Source organism: Tiliqua scincoides, chromosome 1 (assembly GCF_035046505.1).
Source record: "Tiliqua scincoides isolate rTilSci1 chromosome 1, rTilSci1.hap2, whole genome shotgun sequence".
In the NCBI taxonomy this organism is placed as follows: Eukaryota; Metazoa; Chordata; class Lepidosauria; order Squamata; family Scincidae; genus Tiliqua; species Tiliqua scincoides.
This window is the reverse complement of record NC_089821.1, coordinates 232,873,082-232,892,057: the sequence shown is the minus strand read 5'-3', so window position 1 is coordinate 232,892,057 and position 18,976 is coordinate 232,873,082. Positions and strand designations below refer to the sequence as shown.

The 18,976-nt window shown below is 41.6% G+C and overlaps 1 protein-coding gene and 1 long non-coding RNA gene across 4 annotated transcripts in view; one reads left to right on the top strand and one right to left on the bottom strand.

Annotated features, from left to right (window-relative positions):
* The window catches only part of SDCCAG8 (SHH signaling and ciliogenesis regulator SDCCAG8), a 150,644-nt gene that overhangs the window by 58,964 nt on the left and 72,704 nt on the right, over positions 1 to 18,976 (bottom strand). For all 3 annotated transcript variants that reach the window (XM_066617459.1, XM_066617466.1, XM_066617477.1), the window contains 2 exons: positions 8,391 to 8,518; positions 3,189 to 3,297 (listed from right to left, as the gene is read on the bottom strand). In XM_066617459.1, coding sequence (XP_066473556.1) covers positions 3,189 to 3,297; positions 8,391 to 8,518 — 237 coding nt within the window. The remainder of the gene's footprint in view (positions 1 to 3,188; positions 3,298 to 8,390; positions 8,519 to 18,976) is intronic.
* LOC136641590 (uncharacterized) overlaps positions 1 to 18,976 on the top strand; it is a 52,500-nt gene that overhangs the window by 32,544 nt on the left and 980 nt on the right. Inside the window, exons 3-4 of the long non-coding RNA XR_010793886.1 lie at positions 10,379 to 10,539; positions 12,285 to 12,457. This is a non-coding gene — a long non-coding RNA (uncharacterized lncRNA). The remainder of the gene's footprint in view (positions 1 to 10,378; positions 10,540 to 12,284; positions 12,458 to 18,976) is intronic.

Sequence of the window (18,976 nt, the reverse complement as noted above, 5' to 3'; positions counted from 1 at the left end):
TATCCAATTTTCCAGTGCCAGTGCTGCTATGCCAGTGGGACATGCACTGCATCCTGTGGTGGGGAGGTAGTTATAGAAGCCTCCTCAAGGTATGGGAACATTTGTTCCCTTATGTCGGGGCTGTATTGCAGCTGCACCAGTGCTGAAAAGTTGGACAGGATTGGGCCCTGACAAACCCTGTATTCTGGAAAACAAACAGAAGTAGTTAACTACTGTAGCAGTTTCAGATGATTGGACACAGCATCAAGAAGCCACTAAAACAGGGAAAGACCTGCACTATCCTTTAAATCAATTCAACATTTAGGATATATACAAAGGTGGCTTATGGTCAGTTTTTCCCTTCCAAATTTTTGGTAGGCAGTCTACACATTCGAACTTAGGTGTTCTGTCCATTAGAAATGTTTTCCACTTCTCAGACACCCAGCCTTTGTAGACTGCTATAATTAAATGCGAGTTAAGCTATATTAATTTTAATTGAGATCAGGACAATTCTTTTTAGAGACTGAAAATCACTAGTAATGGTTTAGATTTTTTTCAGACAGGTACTGTGTTGCATTTGGATCCTCTAGCTTGGGTATATATTTTGACTCCCAGTGTTTGAATGCAGTGACTGCAGTATTCTAACACAGCATCAATCGAACAAGCAGAAAATCAGTTCAACCGGGTGTGTGTTCTTTACTTCAATTAAACTCACACAGTTGGATGCCTACTGTTGCCAAAACTGTAATATAATTTATCCATTATAGTCAAACAGTAAAACTACACTAAAAGTCATTTAACAATATTTATAATACCATAAAATACAGTGTTAAAATATATGGACTGCAATATGCACCAAAATTATAAAATTTGTTTCTCATCATCAGTGATTAAAAACAGAATCATTTCTCTAGCTTCAATACACTCAACCCTGGTGACAGATTAGAATTCAAATCTTAATGATCAATTTACAATTAACAAGATAGAAGTGAAACAAATTAAACCAACCATTATATATAACGAGACCCAATGGACTCCCATTGTTGCCCTTAATTACAAAACGCAAATCACAAATACACAATGGACAGTGTCAAGCATCAATCCACAAGCCTCAAACTCTGAGACAATCCAAAAAAGAGCAAGCAAAATTACACAGAGAACATGAAAGGATTATATTTTTACATTTGCATGTGTACACAGTGTCAGCTGTGCAGCTTGAGGGGAGTACATTCTGCATTTCCAAGATCCGCCCATATATGTAGGGAAATTTTCGCTCATGACAATTTTTATTACTATACACTCCACACACCAATTATGTCTGAAGGCTAGCTACATTAATACACTACTTAAGGTAGCATCCAAACAGAGTTACACAAGTTTGCAAATCTTCTTGCATAATGTAAAAGCATCCATATGCATTCTAAATATGTCCAACATAAGCCCTCAAGATATCATATGTACATTTCATCAATATTTTACACACCAAGCCATCTTAGTGAAAGAGTTTGAGCATTTCAACCACATTAATTTGTGGTGCTGTAAAAGAAAACCAGAGGAAACTGTGCTTGAAAAATATAGTCTCCCATTCTTCAAACCAAAGTGTACTTTAAATCTTCTGTCCTTTCTATGCCACAAATTTTTGTGAAAGAATATTTTTAATTTTCTAAATCAAAACCAAACTGCTGCTAAAGAAATGAATAATAATTTAACCAGCTTCTCTTGAGCACACTCATCTCACACTCATCTCAGTGTTTGTGAGTACCCTGCATAATTTCAAGTAAGTTGTCAGCTAATCCCAATATTATTTTATAGAACAAAAACAGGTGCAACCTTAGCTTGCATTGGAGAATGAATTGAAGATTAAGAAGAATTGCATAAATACTTACAATTTTATTTACACTGGGTTGTATCTAAAGAAAGTTAGGCTACAATTCTATAAACATTTGCTGGGGAGTAAGTTTCACTGAACTCAAGGGCTTACTTCTGTGTAGAAATGCAAAGGACTGTGCTGCTAATTAGGGCTATCCCTCTGAAATTAATGGGACATTGATTTCAATGGTGCTTAGTCATGACTAACTTCCTTTGGATAGAACTTGCTGTATAGCCTCTGAACTATACAACAGAGAGCAGAATGTACCCTGATCTGTAGTTTAAACCAATACAGCGATCAGGGTGATGATAGGTTGAATAAGAAATCTACCTTGCAAAAACTAGCCAAGACTATTTCAAGAAATCATCTCCCACCATCTTCCTGCCCCCATGGCAACTCTCAAGAGACAAAAACCTGACACTATGAGACCCAAGGAACAAGAAAAATAGTTCAGTCCTTATTTATAGGTCAAATAATGTGAAAATAAATAAATGCATTAACTTAGAAAGAGAACACAGACCCAAAGAAGTACAGTAGCCTCTTCCACATCCGTGGGAGTTTGGTTCTGAGACTACCCACAGATTCCAAAATTCATGGATAGTCAAGCCCCTACCTGTAAATCATGATCCAATGTGTGGAGGTCAACAAACCAGGCCAGTTACAGAGCATAGGACAGTACCAGGCACTCCTGGAAGCTACTTCTGGGTTGTGCCGAGGCTCACAACCTGCTCTGTTGGCCCCAGTGCCCCCCCCAATGCATTGTGGAAGTGTTTCCCAAACTGTGCATTGCAATGCACAGTTTGGGAAATGCTTCCCGGAACAGGTTGGAATGACTCAGAAGCAGCTTCCAGGAGTGCCCAATACTGCCCTGTGGTACTGAAGCATTTGTGATTGGTCAAATTTGCAGATGCTGAGTTCATAGATGTAGGCGCACTGCAGCCAGACTATCAGTCTTGCATGTCAACTCACCCTTGTGGACCACTTCATTCTGTATCAGCTAAAGCTTCCAAACAAATTTTCAATGGCAATTCCATGTACAGTGCATTATGGTCTCTAATCAGGTAACCTTAGATAAGACTGATTACCAGGACCCATATAAGTCTGGTTTCCCACAAGGTTTTGGGATTGAAATTGTTGTGTTATGTGAATATACTGTCATTTTCTTCACATTTTAAATAGATATGTTGAGGGATGGGGAGAGGGGGCAAAAGGGAAAGATAAAACACAATATGAAAATTTAAGTCTTATAAAAACTTCATTATGGTTTATCAAACCAAAACCAGCACCATGCAAGTAGCTTCAAATAAAAATGTTATCACAAGCAAAAATTATTAGGTACCTGGTTTTTTCCGTGATGTGTTCAAGCTTCTTTGCCAGTATGCGACATTCTTCTTTTAATTTTGATATGAGCATGTTCTGGGCACTCAGCAATGAATCCAGTTCATTTACTAGAAATCATATATTTAAAAAAAAGTCTATGTACACAGGGATTTAAACAGTATACAAGAAGTTTTAAATGCAACGTTTAAAAAAAAAGGAACAAAACAAATTTGCAATGGAATAGTGCTCTCTTTTGCCTTCCCCATTTCTACTGCAAAACATTAAAAACACTCCAAAGTGTCTACACAAACATACATTCAAGCCTTTTTTCTGTGAATTTTTGCTCACTAGTGCCTAAACCTGCATGATGGAAGCTCCCTAGAAAAAGAATGTAGCCCCTTGGCTCTTCCTTCTAATGGCAAGAGTTATCAATCTCCTCTACAAGAGACATACACAGTGGGATAACAAACATTTGCCTATAAACAGAAATAATGTAAAATGCAATTTGCTGGGTGGTGGCAGTTTTCCATTTTCACTGTGAAAGGTGCTTCAAATTTGAAAATATTCCTACCAAAAAAGTAATTCTGAGTAGGAAATAGCATGCAATCTCCCCTATAGATAATTCCACATATTCTGCAAAGGAGCTGTGTAATATTTGAAGCAGTCCTGAATGCAATGCATTTAGGAGACATCACACTGACAGTGGGCTTTATAGTTTTGCATATACAGAGCATTCCGCAGATACCCATTTGTATGTTCATCTTATGGTCAATTATGGCTTATCTAACACTTTCAAAAACATACTATTTAGCACCCAAATTTTCCTGTGATACCAACACATCACACCACACCACACTTCTTATGCTATAGTCCCTTGCCCATAATGTCTCCCTTACCCCTAGTATTCTGACCTAGATGTCATAAATTTAGCCTTGGGAAAATACTCTTTTGTGTTCTACCAGCTGATGTTATCAGAATCACTTTTGCATGAAATTAACTGAAGCAATGCTATGAGTCAGACTTACATGCAGGGTGTATCGCAGAGAATATGGAAGATATCAGACAAGAAATAACTGATAAAACACAGTTTTAAAATTCCCAAGTGTTAACAGGCAGATTATTATAAAATCACAGGACCAGAATGTGAAAAGTGCAGAACTTCCAAAATTTCCATTTGATACGATTTAAATTTCCACTTGACCTTCACCTCATTCTCCCACAATTAATACCCCTCCAGCCCCAAAGTATTTAAAAAGTACATTAAGTACTGGGAAGTAAAGACAATACTAATAAATCAAAAAGGGCCACAGAGATTAGCTTAAGAAAAAATATTGTATTATCAAATGGTGTTTACCATCCATATACAAATTGAGGCTAAGTAATTTTCCAGTGAATTATCTTAGGACTTCAGGACTAGTAACCAGTAGAAGTTAGTAACCCTTATCTGGAATGCTTGGGACTGGAAGTGTTCTGGATTTTAGATTTTGGAATATTTGCATAAACATTATGAAATATCTCAGGGATAGGACCCATCTAAGCATGAAACTGATTTATATTTCATATACATCTTATACAAATACTGTAGTCTGAAGGTAATTTTATACAATATTTTAAGTAATTTTGTGCATTTAATACAGTTTCTGCATGAAACACAGCTTCTCCCCTTTGCTAGATGGGACAATCATAAAAAGGTGGGAGGGAGAGTGGAAGACTGGGGAGCAGAGTTTAAGCATACAGCCTTCTCTCTGGGGGCTGAGGAATAGGCAGGCTTTCCTTGTAGGAGCAACACCCCAAGCCTAAGTGGGGAGGGGGGGAAGTGGTGCTGCCTCAGTCCAGAAAAGTGCGTAGTTGTTGTGTGTTGCCCAAAGTCTCTCTTGTCAGATTGGATTGTCCCCAGTCAGCCAGAGAATTGCGGCTCCTCCGCCCAGTCAGCCAGTACCATGTGTGCTAAGAGCCGGCTTCCTTGGCTGGGTAGTGTCATCAATCTTTGCATGCCTTGTGCCAGCAATTGAGGTTATATCAGCACTCAAATAAGTTCCAGATTATGGAGCATTCTGGTTTTCAGAATTCCTGATAAGGTGTAATCAACTTGTATTATCATTTTTACACAGAACAGCATAAGGTACAATAAGCACAATATGCTTAGTGAAAATGTAGACAAGGAATTTTTCAATCCCTTCATCAGTAAGCCAGTTTAAATACAATCACAATTGGCAAGTGATCCTTTTGTATAATGAGTTTCTCCATTCTTGTTAGTCTTATTAAAACAGACAATCATTCTCCAATACAAGCAAATTAAGTGACATTTTACAGATAAGGAAGGAAAAATAAATGAAATCTTGTTCTAAATATCTGTGCCAAGTCACAGCTGCTTCTACAAGGGCATTCAGTATACAGAAGTGCTGTATGAAATGCAGAGATGTTGCAAATAGTCCCCCTCCCCCTAATACAGTTAGGTAGAATGAAGTCCCAAAGCAAATAATTCCATCAATTTTTAGCAAAGATGGGATTGCTAGGATTGGTGTCACTGCTGCATAATTCTAACAGAATGCAGTTTGAAATTCAGATGGCTATTAGTTTAGTGTTGAGCTAGCAACAAAAGAGAAGACAGAAAAGGATGTAAAATAAGGCAAGATAATAATCTTCAGGGGATGTTAAGCATCCCCTGAGCTGGACAGGATCACATGTTAAACTTGTGCTGTGTTTGCTAGGACAAGTGGTGCATGCAGAAATGTGACCAGAAACAGGGAGGAGGCATTGCTAGATTATTTAGTCCATTTAGTCTACCTAGCCATCATTCCAAAAATGGGGTCCTGACCTGGCATACACTGTACATGGAAATATAACTGACAGCGCAATCCTATTTTTCGCTGGAACAGGCAGGCCAGGGGGCCTGCACTGTATCCAGCGCAAGACAGGTGCCAAAAGAGGCTCAGCCGGAGGTAAGTGGAAACTCTCCCCTTACCCCAGGGTAGGCCACTGCAGCCCCAATGGGTCTTCTTGGGCTTGCGCCACCTCCAGAGGGGAGCGAGAGTCTGCGGAGAGTGGAGTGGCTTGCAGCCGCTCCACACTGCTCAGGAATAGGGGCTGAGATCTGGCATAAAATGAAGCAAGAATTTCACAGACATGGGCCATAAAAAATGGACTTTATGGGTGATGGAAAAATTGCTGTGGATAAAGGTTATGTGTTTTGCAAAGACTTCTGCAAGAAAGCAGATGAAACTACTACCAACTCAATACTACTACTATTACTAAGTTACACAACTAATAATGATAGTTTGTACATTATAATTACTGCACTGGGTCCTATCTGTATAGCAGAAATATAAGAAACAGAAACATAAAAGCTATTTGTAGAATTGTTCTGCAGCTGGCTTCTAGTAAGACCTTGGGGCCGGTCAATGCACAGGAGAAAGCCTCAGGGATGAAGCACCACAAAATACTTTAGTATTGCAATCCTTAGTATGAACTATGGCCTGAAATTGTTGCATGAGTTTACCTCATTCACATTATTCTTTTACTTTTTTTTTCTACAAATGAGGCCTACGCATGTCCAGGTTGCAGATCACAATACATGCAAATAAAAGGCTCTCTGCTACATGTATGACATGGACACAAAAGACTATGGGTAAATTGGCCCTCAATCACACTTCTAGAAATAGATCTCCAAGGGTATTATTTACTGGGGTGGGGAGCATTTACATAACATTTTGGAGAAAGCTATTCTTCATTCTGTTCCTTTCCCTTAAAAAACCAAAACCAAAAACTATTAGATCTATAGAGGGCTATATTATATATTAGAACTATATATAATATATATAATTATATATAGAACTATATATATATAAGGCTATAATATATATTAGAACTGTAGAGGGCCCAAACCTATCCAACTTTCCAGTGCTGATACAGCCATGCCAATACGATGTGTGCTACATCCCAAGGTTGGGAGACAATCACAGAGGCCTCTTCAAGGTAAGGAGACATTTGTTCCCTTACCTTGAAGCTGCACGGCAGCTGCATTGGCACTGGAAAGTTGGATAGGATTGAGCCCTGAGTCAGTCAAGCAGAGATTGGGGGAAAGGTTGACTACCAGTCTGAAAAAACGAATATTGGTATATTATTCCCTGCTTTACTAATCTGATTGGCAACATTTGTAGCGTGCACACCCATTTAACTATACTGCCAGGGAAGAACCAAAGTGCCAACAGTAAAACATCCACCAACTGTATTTGAGACCTCAGGTTCTGAAAATATGCAACATGTATATTTTCTGTTAATAAATGCTCCTTCCAATCTAAAATATGCCAATTTGCTGCAGTTCTACAGCTTATAGTAAATTTCTAGTATGAACCTTAAAAGCAGTTTTGACCACTTCAATATAAATGGCCCAAGGATAATTTTCTCATCATCAATGACGTCTGTTCTTCTCTTTTGTAAGAATAAAGAATTACAGGTCAGCTGAGCCAAGATATTGAAACACATCAGGTTCCAGTCAAACAGCCAGCTGTTCCCAATGTCCCATATTTATCAATTTATACTGCATATTTGAGGTTCCCATAACTGCAAAAGATTAAAGATCTGTCTAGGTTTTAGGGGGAATAGAATGCACAAATTATAAAAATGTGTGAGGCTGCAAAGATTAAATAAAGGAACATATTAATTTGGAGCCAGTGAATTACATCCAGCTGCGACAGTGAATTAAGTACCGATTAATGGCTAAAGCTTTTCTCCAGTTTGGATTCTGAAGCAAACTCATTAAGCTTTTAGAGTAGCTATAATGTGTGTACTGTGGGAACTGTTCAATGCTATTCAAGAGACTTTAACTGTAAGCTCAGAGCATTTCCTGCAGTGCTTCTGATGCTATTTTCTTTATATAACATGTGTGCCTGAAAATCCAGCCAAAAACAAGTCCTTTGTTTTTCTACTTTGTTGTGGTCCCTCTCAGCTTTACGTTTCTTGAACACAGGTAAATAAACTCATAATCCAGATGGTGCAACAGATGTGAGAGCAGCACTCTGAAATCAACAGACAGTGGGCAATACTTTCCATTTTCTCTTTTAAACGCTAACTAATATGTAATTCGGAATCTCCGGTGTAGTTAGCATCTGCTCCCTTCGGCCAGCCAAAGGTTACAGGTGTTCCTGATGTCATTTCACAGTAAGGCGTGGGCCGGGCTTGTGAGTGAGTGCCCAGGCTCTAATCTTTCCCTACCACCTACCAGTTTTATCATGCTGGGCCTCCATTTGCTGCATCTTCTGTGTCAGCTCCTGCTCTCTCTGTTGGGCCTGAAGGGCTCGGTTCTTTGCCTCATTGCTAAAGCTGTGCTGAATGTTCTCTTTTTCCAACCTACAGAAAACAAAAAATAAATAAAGAGTAGGAAAACACAGAATTTTAAAAAGAATATATTACAATTTAAGAATGGTTATTCAGAAACCAAATATTTGATAATACTGCATTGAGATATTGTTACACTTATGTAAATGATGAGGCTTGGGATGCCAAATAATTATTTTCACTAAATTACATATTGATTTTCCTGTTCAAACTACTATTTAAAAACTAGATAAATTATAAATTAATAAAAAACATAAGACAAAAGACACCAATAAAATAAAGACAACAGTAAACTACATTTTGATCAAAACAAGCACATGAACAAGCACACAAAAAAAGGATAACCACATTCACATAATATTCTACAAAAGCAAAGACGACAGGGAACAAGACTGGCCCATCCACGAGGCAAGGCGAGATGGGCTGCCTGCCTTGGGAAAAGACACGTGTCATTATCAACCTCCACAGCGACCTAAACCTTTTCCTGTTTATGTCCCCCATCAGAGCAGGCCAGAACAGGAAAATTGGGAAAAGTCTCTCCTCATTTCTAAAAAAAAAAAAATGAAAACAAGAAAAGAAAAAACACAACTTTTTGGGAAATGGTGCAGGGTTTCTCCCAGTTTTCATGTTCCAACCTGCTCTACTGTTTTTTCAAAAGAGCAGCAGAGAGCAGACGGAAGAAAAAGGTAAGAAGAGGCAGTGTGCGGGTGAGCAAACAAGCTGAGGGGTCTAGTTCCATTGTTCTGCCCAAACTGTAATAGTGAAGCTGGAGAAGACTGCTGCTGAGATGGATGGAGACCCACCACTACTCCTCCATGGCCTCCTCTCTTCCACTGGTTCCTCAGAGAAGATGGTAGTGGCAGATGTGTGCCAATAAACAAACCCAAAAAGGGAGCACTTTTTTCAGGGGTGCTGGGCACATGGCAAGGTGGGAGGAGGAATTTAGGGGTGGGGGTGGGATGGCACATCAGTCACCATTGGAAGGTATATCAGCTGGGGTCATACCCAACAGTGAGATTTGAGGATGCAGATATGAATCCACCACGGTTCAAAAATATAGAATGAATCAATTGCAACACTTCAACAGTTTTCTAGGAGAATGAAGAAAAATAAAACTACACAAGGAATAACATATCGGTAGTGATATCAAACTACCCATTCTACTTCACACTGGGGTGCATCCTAACCTTGGTGCTCTGTTGAAAAAACTCTCCCAATACACCCCTAAATACCCACAAGAATAGACCGCAAATACTACTCTACTTTCCAAAGATGGCTTCCCTTAGCTCTTCACTAGCTAAGAATGTTGCCAGCTGCGGTTCCTTCTCAATGGCATAGCTAAGCCAGGGTGGGAGGGTTCATTGCCCCCTGTGGGGGAGTGGTGCTCCACGTCTCAGGTGGGCCTCTTAAGATGTTACTATCTGATTATATATTGATGATAGTTTTGTTTACAGTTTAATTTGTGGAATGTGTATTTCATCATGTGTATGGCTAGGCCCAGCTAAAGTTCAAGCTTGGAGGTGGCCCAGTTCCTCCTCCCTCCTACGTTTCCTGCATACGCATGCCATTGAGTGCACACGGCACCCCACTGCCATCACAGTCTCTTTCTTGCCTCCTCTCTCATCAATGAGTCTTCAGAACTGGGGTAAGTGTGTGCATGTATGTGATGGAACAGATTTATACCAGCCTATTTTGAGCAAACATTGGCAGGAGAGGAGGCAAGGAACAAGTGAATTTCTTCTTGATGGTGCTCCTTCCAGGAGCACCATCAGGAATACGACTGCAGCAGCAACTACTTTCTCCCTCCAACTCTGCGGCCATGGCTCTTGGCAACAGTGAAGGTAAGGCCCTGTTCTCCTCTCTTGCTTTCAGGGGAAAAGAATGTGAAAGGAATGTCAGAGGAAAGCAAGTGAAAAAGAGGATGGGGTAGCAGCCAAGGGGCTCAGCTGAGAAAGCAACTGGTTGAGGAAGGTGGATGACAGACGGATGTATGGAACCTACCAGCTTTCTGCCTCCCCAGCCCACTGCCTGAGGTAAACACTTTTGGTCAGCTTCATAGCTGGGACACCCCAGCCTAAGGCTAAATGCAATAAATCATGACCTTGAATGTGGCAGATGTACAGCAGACCTTGGCAGAGAAATTAACACTGAAAGCTCTAAAGTTTGAAAACCACAATCAAAAGTACAATACCTTAAACCAAAAATTAACAGAATTTTTTTTCCTCCTGTGGTAAGGACCCATAACACCAGTTCAAATCAGTTAACAGTGTGACAATTCTTTAAAGAAGGAATTGCTACCCATTCACATCCTCATGCAAGTGTAACATCTCCAGACTTCATCCTTTCAAAAAACTTTCTTATGAAAGCTCCTAACCATGTTTTGCGCTCAAGGGAGTTTAGCAAACAGTTCAGAAGATTGGAAATACGTACATGATGTTCATGATTTTCTGTGCTCTCATGCACAAAACAGTATAAGGAAGTTGTAAGAGTAAGATGGAAGAATACAGAAGTACTGAGCAAGCATTTATTATTATTTAATAATTGCATCATCATCAACAAGATTAGACAACTCGATGGCCTGCAAAATCCTGAAGTATTTCCAAGTCACTTTTTTCTAGCCACCAGTGATCCTAGCAAAGTACAACTGAAGAATAGGGAGGGGAGGTTGGGGAGGAGAGGTTTCTTTTGGGGATGGGCGGTTAAAAGTCTATGTGTACTTTGTCCTGGAAAGATAATAAGAAATGAAGTACTGTGTATTTCATTTAATATTATATAGCTGTTGTGCACTTTCTTGAAAGGCAGTTTGCATCTTAAGGAGATTTTTTTAGGAAGAACATTCATTTTCAACCCTCCCACGTAATCTGTGAGCTCTTTATGTCTGCTAGGTTATGTGAACTCTATTACATAGTATGAATACCTGAGATTCTCTGGTTTTTCCCAAGGGCTAGGCTACTGTCTGGAGAATACAACAGTCCAGCGGTGCCCTCTGCTGGAAGACAGGGACTTGACCCCTGTCATCTATGCCTTATGGCCCATTCCTGTCCCCCTTCCTCACTCCCAGTGTGAGTTTCACCTGGTCTATCTACACAAACCAGCCAGGGTAATAAGTAATTAAACCTGATAATTGATTTAGATCTATCTCAAGCAGCCAGACAGGGCAATCAACCAATCAACCCTTCTGGCAACTAACACCAGATTCTATATCACCAACTCAGAGTATAAAACACCCTAATAACACAAGGGGTTACTTAACACCCAGCAACTTCTGACCCAATCTGGGGTTTGGCTCTAGCCAGCAGCCCTAGAGTCCAGCAGCAGCTTAAGCCATGTATCTATATGGTGAATGGCCAAGACTAAATTTAGATACGTCCCCAAACCCCTCATATACTCAATAGAATACTTCTGTATATACTTTTATTTTGGAATTTAACTTTAAGTTACAGATAAAAACAAAGAAACAAACACAGGTACTTAAACAAAACAAACAATACACAACAGTCTTAAAATAATTAATTTTTTAAAAAACTAACTCCTAACTCTCACTCAAAGGTTACACTTACAACTCAAGAACAGAGCTTCAACCTGCCTTCCCAGGTGTGACCTGACAGGCATCCATCTCAAGGAGTAAGACTCCCTTTCTTACCCAAAGGGTGGTTCTTTATACTCAGCCAGCTTTCAATAGTCTATCAAGAGCTAGACCAGCCAATCACTCCAGAATGTTACATGATTGCTCACTACTTGCTCAAGGAAAATTAACTCTTTCTTGTGACATTTGCAGAGGAGGATTTGCAAAGAAGCTTGTGAAAACTAGCATTTGCAGGGGTGTTTGTGTTATGGCAGTCTAGATGACCTTACAGAAGTGTGCAGAGCCATGCACTTCCACCGTGCAACCAGGGAGGCTGCAGAGGCATCACACACAGCGATGGAATCCAGAGTAGCCGCTGCCTGCAGGTAAGCTGTAGGAGTGGAGAGGAGGGGGCAAGAGTGGGCAGGGAAGGGAACAGGGAAGTGGTGGATCTGGCAGCAATGGTGCATGCCGGATCCTATCCCCTCCTTTTCGAGGCTGGCCACATTATGTTGCCCACTTTCCCCTACCAGATCACTAGCTGACACAAGTCCAAGGAAACCCACTGCAGAGAGAGAAGCTTATGGAGAAGGGGAAATAATTCCTCTCCGAAGCTTCCTATTGGCATGACTGCATCAGGAAATGGAGGGGGGAGGATAGGATTGGGCCCTTTGTTACCTCAAGATGAATGCATTCTACATGGAATGCATTCTACTGTTCAAAAACTGTTACTGGTACAGAACTTACTACCTTTCATTACATTTTTGCTGCCCTCTTAGCCATTCTGGTTTTCTTTTGGGGAGGGGAGGTGAACCAATTTGTAGTGAAAATGCAAGCATATTCCTTGGGCACCACACTTTTCATTCGTGCTCCAATGATGCAAGGAGAGAATGAGCCATACCACAGCAACCCAACCTAACCATCATTGTTCTGCCCAGTCTGGTTTCTTTGGGGTGTGTGTGTGTGTGTGTGTGTGTGTGTGTGTGTGTGTGTGTCAAAACTGTCACCAGAGGCAGAATTGATGGCCTCAAATCAAGCCTTTACCTAGCCTGGGTTTAGCTGATCAACTTCTGGATCTCTCAATGCTGGAGCCTATTGCTGGAGGGGGAAAAAAGGATGCCATAGACCAAATGGTCTCTGTTCCCACATATACAAATCTTTGCACTCATAGGGCACTTATAGCATAGACTCAAACAATGCCAAGGTAATGGAGCCTAAACACTCTAATAGCTCTAGGTTTTATCTTAATGAGACAGGCACTATTCTTATACAGTAAAATTTTTATGTAAAGGTAAAATTAGCAAAGTACAAAATAGAGAAAATAAGATGCTTGTGATCAGATGCAGTATAAAATAAATTAAATGTAGTTTCTAACTGCATATTGCCTGCACTAAAAAAAAAATCCACTTGTGCAGCACAGAGGATGAATCACCTGCATTACTGGATAGAGGAGTGGGACATCTTTGGAAGTTGGCTCTGTTCTCCAAAGTCAATTGCAAAATTTTGACCCATCTTTCCCGTTTTAAGGTATATCCAGGCTTCGGTTTCAGTCACTCCCATGGGTAGTACTGAGGTGGGAAAACTCAACCAACCTTTGGTATTTCCCCTAAACTATAGTCAGGTAGGAGAACTCAGCCAATAGACAGGTATGGCCAGAACACAGCATGGTTCCAAAATGGGTCATTTTATGCTCATTGTTCTAGAGGACCTTTAAACTCCTCCAGGATCTCTCCAGACTGGCAGGATGGGCAACAAAATGGCAGATGCGCTTCAATGTCAGTAAGTGTAAGGTCATGCACATTGGGGCAAAAAAATCAAAACTTCACATATAGGCTGATGGGTTCTGAGCTGTCTGTGACAGATCAGGAGAGAGATCTTGGGGTGGTGGTGGACAGGTTGATGAAAGTGTCGACCCAATGTGCGGCGGCAGTTAAGAAGGCCAATTCTATGCTTGGGATCATTAGGAAAGGTATTGAGAACAAAACGGCTAATATTATAATGCTGTTGTACAAATCGATGGTAAGGCCACACCTAGAGTATTGTGTCCAGTTCTAGTCGCCGCATTTCAAAAAAGACATAGTGGAAATGGAAAAGGTGCAAAAGAGAGCGACTAAGATGATTACGGGGCTGGGGCACCTTCCTTATGAGGAAAGACTACGGCGTTTGGGCCTCTTCAGCCTAGAAAAGAGACGCCTGAGGGGGGACATGATTGAGACATACAAAATTATGCAGGGGATGGACAGAGTGGATAGGGAGATGCTCTTTACACTCTCACATGATACCAGAACCAGGGGACTTCCACTAAAATTGAGTGTTGGGAGAGTTAGAACAGACAAAAGAAAATATTTCTTTACTCAGCGTGTGGTCGGTCTGTGGAACTCCTTGCCACAGGATGTGGTGACGGCACCTGGCCTGGACGCCTTTCAAAGGGGATTGGACAAGTTTCTGGAGGAAAAATCCATTACGGGGTACAAGCCATGATGTGTATGTGCAACCTCCTGATTTTAGAAATGGGCTATGTCAGAAGGCCAGATGCAAGGGAGGGCACCAGGATGAGGTCTCTTGTTATCTGGTGTGCTCCCTGGGGCATTTGGTGGGGCCGCTGTGAGATACAGGAAGCTGGACTAGATGGGCCTATGGCCTGATCCAGTAGGGCTGTTCTTATGTTCTAAACTCCTTTGGATGCAACACAGACTTAATAATAATCAACATCATCATTTATATACTACTCAACAAAAAGTTCACAAAGTGGATACACAGCAAAAGAAAGGATAATCAATCAATCAATCAATCAATCAACAGTATTTATATACCGCTTAGTGGGATATACTGCTTTCTAGGATAGGTCTTCCCCTTGGCCTTCCCCTTGTTGGGGACCTGAAAATGCCTTGTATGTTCTGGCTAGTGACAGCAGAAGGAGAAGCACTGAGAGTGTCAGTTTCTGTCTGCATCAGTTTGATAGTCAGTGGGGACCACTGGTGAGAGCAGAGGGAAATCATAGTATTGAACATACTGGAGGGACCCTCTGTGAAAAAAAAGTGTCTAGTATCATGTGAATGAAATTTGGTCATCATTGCACACATAGACATTTCCTGTAAGATAATTGTTTGTCACGAGAGTAAGGGTTGAAGTTGGAGAGCTGGAGAATGAAGAGATCCCTGTTTGGTCATTGCTAGTGTGATTTTACCAAGTGAGGGCCCAAACCTATCCAATTTTCCAGTGCTGGTGCAGTTGTGCCAGTAGGGTGTACACTGCATCCTGTGGTGGAGGGGCAGTCACTGGGGCCTCCTCAAGGTATGGGAACATGTGTTCCCATACCACGGGACTGCACTGCAGCTACACTAGAGCTGGAAAGTTGGATAGGATTGGGCTCAGTCTCTTAGGTTTTTTGTTATATTTATGTGTACTTGGTATAGGAATTCTAAATGTGTGCCAAAAGATGGTTTAAATAAACCAAAAATGGCCAAAAGATGGTTTAAATAAATTGTGTGCCAAAAGATGGTTAAATAAATAAAATGTGTGCCAAAAGATGGTTTAAATAAACCAAAAATGGCCAAAAGATGGTTTAAATAAATTGGTAATATGAGGTTAAAATAGTTAAACTACTAAAATAAATGTTTTCATAACTGATAGATCTTGTATAACTTGTCCATGGTTCTGAAATCTTTATCCTTTACACTTTATTTTGCATAAATGTTTCCTCAAGTGGTGTGCCTTCTCACTTATTCTTTTGGCTTCTGGTGATGCACTCTGGTGCTGTTCATAATGGCATGTATGTGTATAGTTGCTTTCCCCCCATTTAAATTAATGAGTGATGACATTACCACTTATGGCAATGTATATAATCATACATTCTTAATGCTCTAACACAATATACACACAAGTATTACTTGGGGGGGGGGGTGAGAAAGAGAAACAGAGACCCTCTGCTTCCCACAGTAGGCAACTGGGATACAGAACATACTGCTCTTGAACCCAGAGGTAGTGCATAGCTTTCATGATACACCTGCCATTCATGGCAGGTAGGTGGCTACTAAACAGCCACCGGGTAGATGGGACATGTTAGCCTGGGAAGGCAGCTCATCTGAGAGAAGGAAAACTCTGATCCCAAACCTCCACTGCTTTGTGGCTACATCCAGTTATGGAAAAGGCGTCAGGAGTCAACCTCGAGGCAAAATCCGGAGCTGGAGTCCCTGAGGCAGTTCGTGGCTAAACACAGTCACATTCTGGCAACTCCTGCGACACCGCTGGAACCAACCGTATTGGCTTCTGCCTTTCCATTGGACCATTTCAGCGACGTGGAGAGGGGGGATTTGCTGCATGGGTAACAGGCTATCCTCCATATCTACTTTACCCAGGCTTTGCGCACTGGAGAGGACACTCTGTTCCAGAAAAACCATTCAGAGCGCGATACCATAGTCTTCCAAGACTGAAGGATGCCAACATTTGTCATCCATGAATTTGTCCAATCCTCTCTTAAAGCGATCCCAGCTAGTGAACATCAGAACTTGTGGCAAACAAACTCTATAGACCAGTGGTTTTTAAACTCACCAGGAGAGTTTGAGCCACTGTAAGTTCTTGCGGGGGCAGGGGGAGGCAGCGGGGGTGGGTGGAAGGCAGCGGCACGATCCCCAGGATTGCGCCACTTAGGGGGCTGCAGGGGCTTGGGAGCACTTACCCAAGCCTCCTGCTGCCTCCCCAGGGTGCAAGGAGCCTGGTGCAAACCTTTGTTAGAGCTCCCTGCAGCAGTGAATGTAAAAGCGGAGCGATCGAGCCCCGCCTCTGCTAAAGCGGAAGTGGAGCGCGATCGCTCCACTTTCACTGCTGCAGGGAGCCCTAACAAAGGTTTGCACCGGGCTCCCTGCACCCTGGGGAGGCTGCAGGAGGCTTGGGTAAGTGCTCCCAAGCCCCTGCAGTACCTTGAGCCTCCTACCTGCCTCCAGCCTGCCCCCACCCCTTAAGGGGGCAGAGGCCAGGACCCACAGGCTGGGACGTTGCAACGCCCCAGTTTGAAAAGCCCTGCTATAGACTAATCATGGGCTACGTGAAGAAATGCTTCGTTTTATCCATCGTAAATCTCCAGCCAATTAATTTATTGTTTAAGAAGGTGGCCTCATACTATCATATAACTAGGAATGGCCACCTTTGGCCTGAACTCAACCACTCGGGGCCAGACTTCCATGGCACCACCATTCATATGGTGCATACTGAATGAAGAAGTTTCACTTTCACCTGAAGCTGAAGAACGATTTTAGTATTTCCCTTCCCATTCACTAAAGAGGTAGTGCCAGTTTACTATACTCATTCTGTAGTCATACAGGCTTCCTAACTCTGCCCAGACTAGTCTAGAAGAACTGAAAAACAACCTCCATTCATGCCAATATTCAAATACAGTATACTGAAGAAAACAACATGACTAAACAATAGGCAGAACATGTCAAAAGGGTAAACAGAACTTTACCAAGAACAAGAAAGATGGAGTAAGAAGCAGTACATCATCCTGGAATCCCCCAACTACCTCTCCCCGCATGTGACTAATTGTCCAGAGCTTAAACATATATCACCTTCTCAGGGAAGTTATTAGGAGAAGCCAGGTCACGGGGAACAAAGAAGCCAAGGGGAGTAGCACCTAATGGTTAGTATGCACACCATGCCCTTTCCTGCTCTCAACTTTTATGGGGCCAGCAACTGAATGGGGAAGAAACTGGTAGTTTTAGCCACTACCACCATCTCAGGTTAAAGAGTTCAGGCAGAGAAGGGCAATCGGGGAAAAAACTTCTTCCCGGGGAGCACAGACCTTAAAATCAAGATTACAGTACTGTCAGAATGATTAGTTGTGAAAACCCACTGTTTTACCCGTGATTGTGAACTGGGCAGGCAAAAGTCCAAAGAAAACAAGTTTATTGAAAATCCAAAAGAAAAGGAATTAATGAGGAAGGGGGGGAGGTGAGGAAAAGTATAAGTAATGCCTGAACTTGGCTGCATGAACACAAAGAAAAAGTTTGACCAAATTAGATACAGTAACTAGTAAAGCCCAGTAGATGGAGAAGACAAGTAAGTTAACCAACCTCCAAGTCATTGCAGGGGAAAAAAAAAATCTAAAGAATGCTCTAACATCTAGACTCTGTCACTGATTTTGTTCCAACAAAAAGAGGGAAATTCACTGCCTATGATCTATGAAAACTGAATTAACCTGAGGCAAAAATGTTTAATCCAGGTTAAGGACTTGGTCAGCATGAAATGCACATAATTCTGTGAGTTAGAGGAAATCGTTTCAGGCACAGATGTCTGGGCAGATGTGATAACCAGTAGAAACAATATCTTAAATGCAAGTTCCCACATTGGTACTGTAGCCATGAGCTCTGTCAAAGCTCAGTTCAAATTCCAACTGGGAAAATGCTAAATAGGAGGTAGATTAGGAAAAGTCATGCCTTAAGGACCCTGCAAACGTAGGAGGAAAAGGATTCCTTATGCCATTTCAAATTGTTCCTGCTAAGCCCCTTAACTAGCTAATCCTGGGGGAGACAACCAACTGCACACCCATTGTTCCTAGGGCAATTTGCCTACCTGAGCACCAGTTCAGAATACTTCCCATGTATCGCAATTTACCATACCTACTGGTAGACTGCTGATTAGAAGCCAGGATTATATTCAGCATCTCATCAGAATAACCAAACAGCATAAGAACATAAGAACAGCCCCACTGGATCAGGCCATAGGCCCATCTAGTCCAGCTTCCTGTATCTCACAGCGGCCCACCAAATGCCCCAGGGAGCACACCAGATAACAAGATACCTCATCCTGGTGCCCTCCCTTGCATCTGGCCTTCTGACATAACCCATTTCTAAAATCAGGAGGTTGCGCATACACATCATGGCTTGTACCCCATAATGGATTTTTCCTCC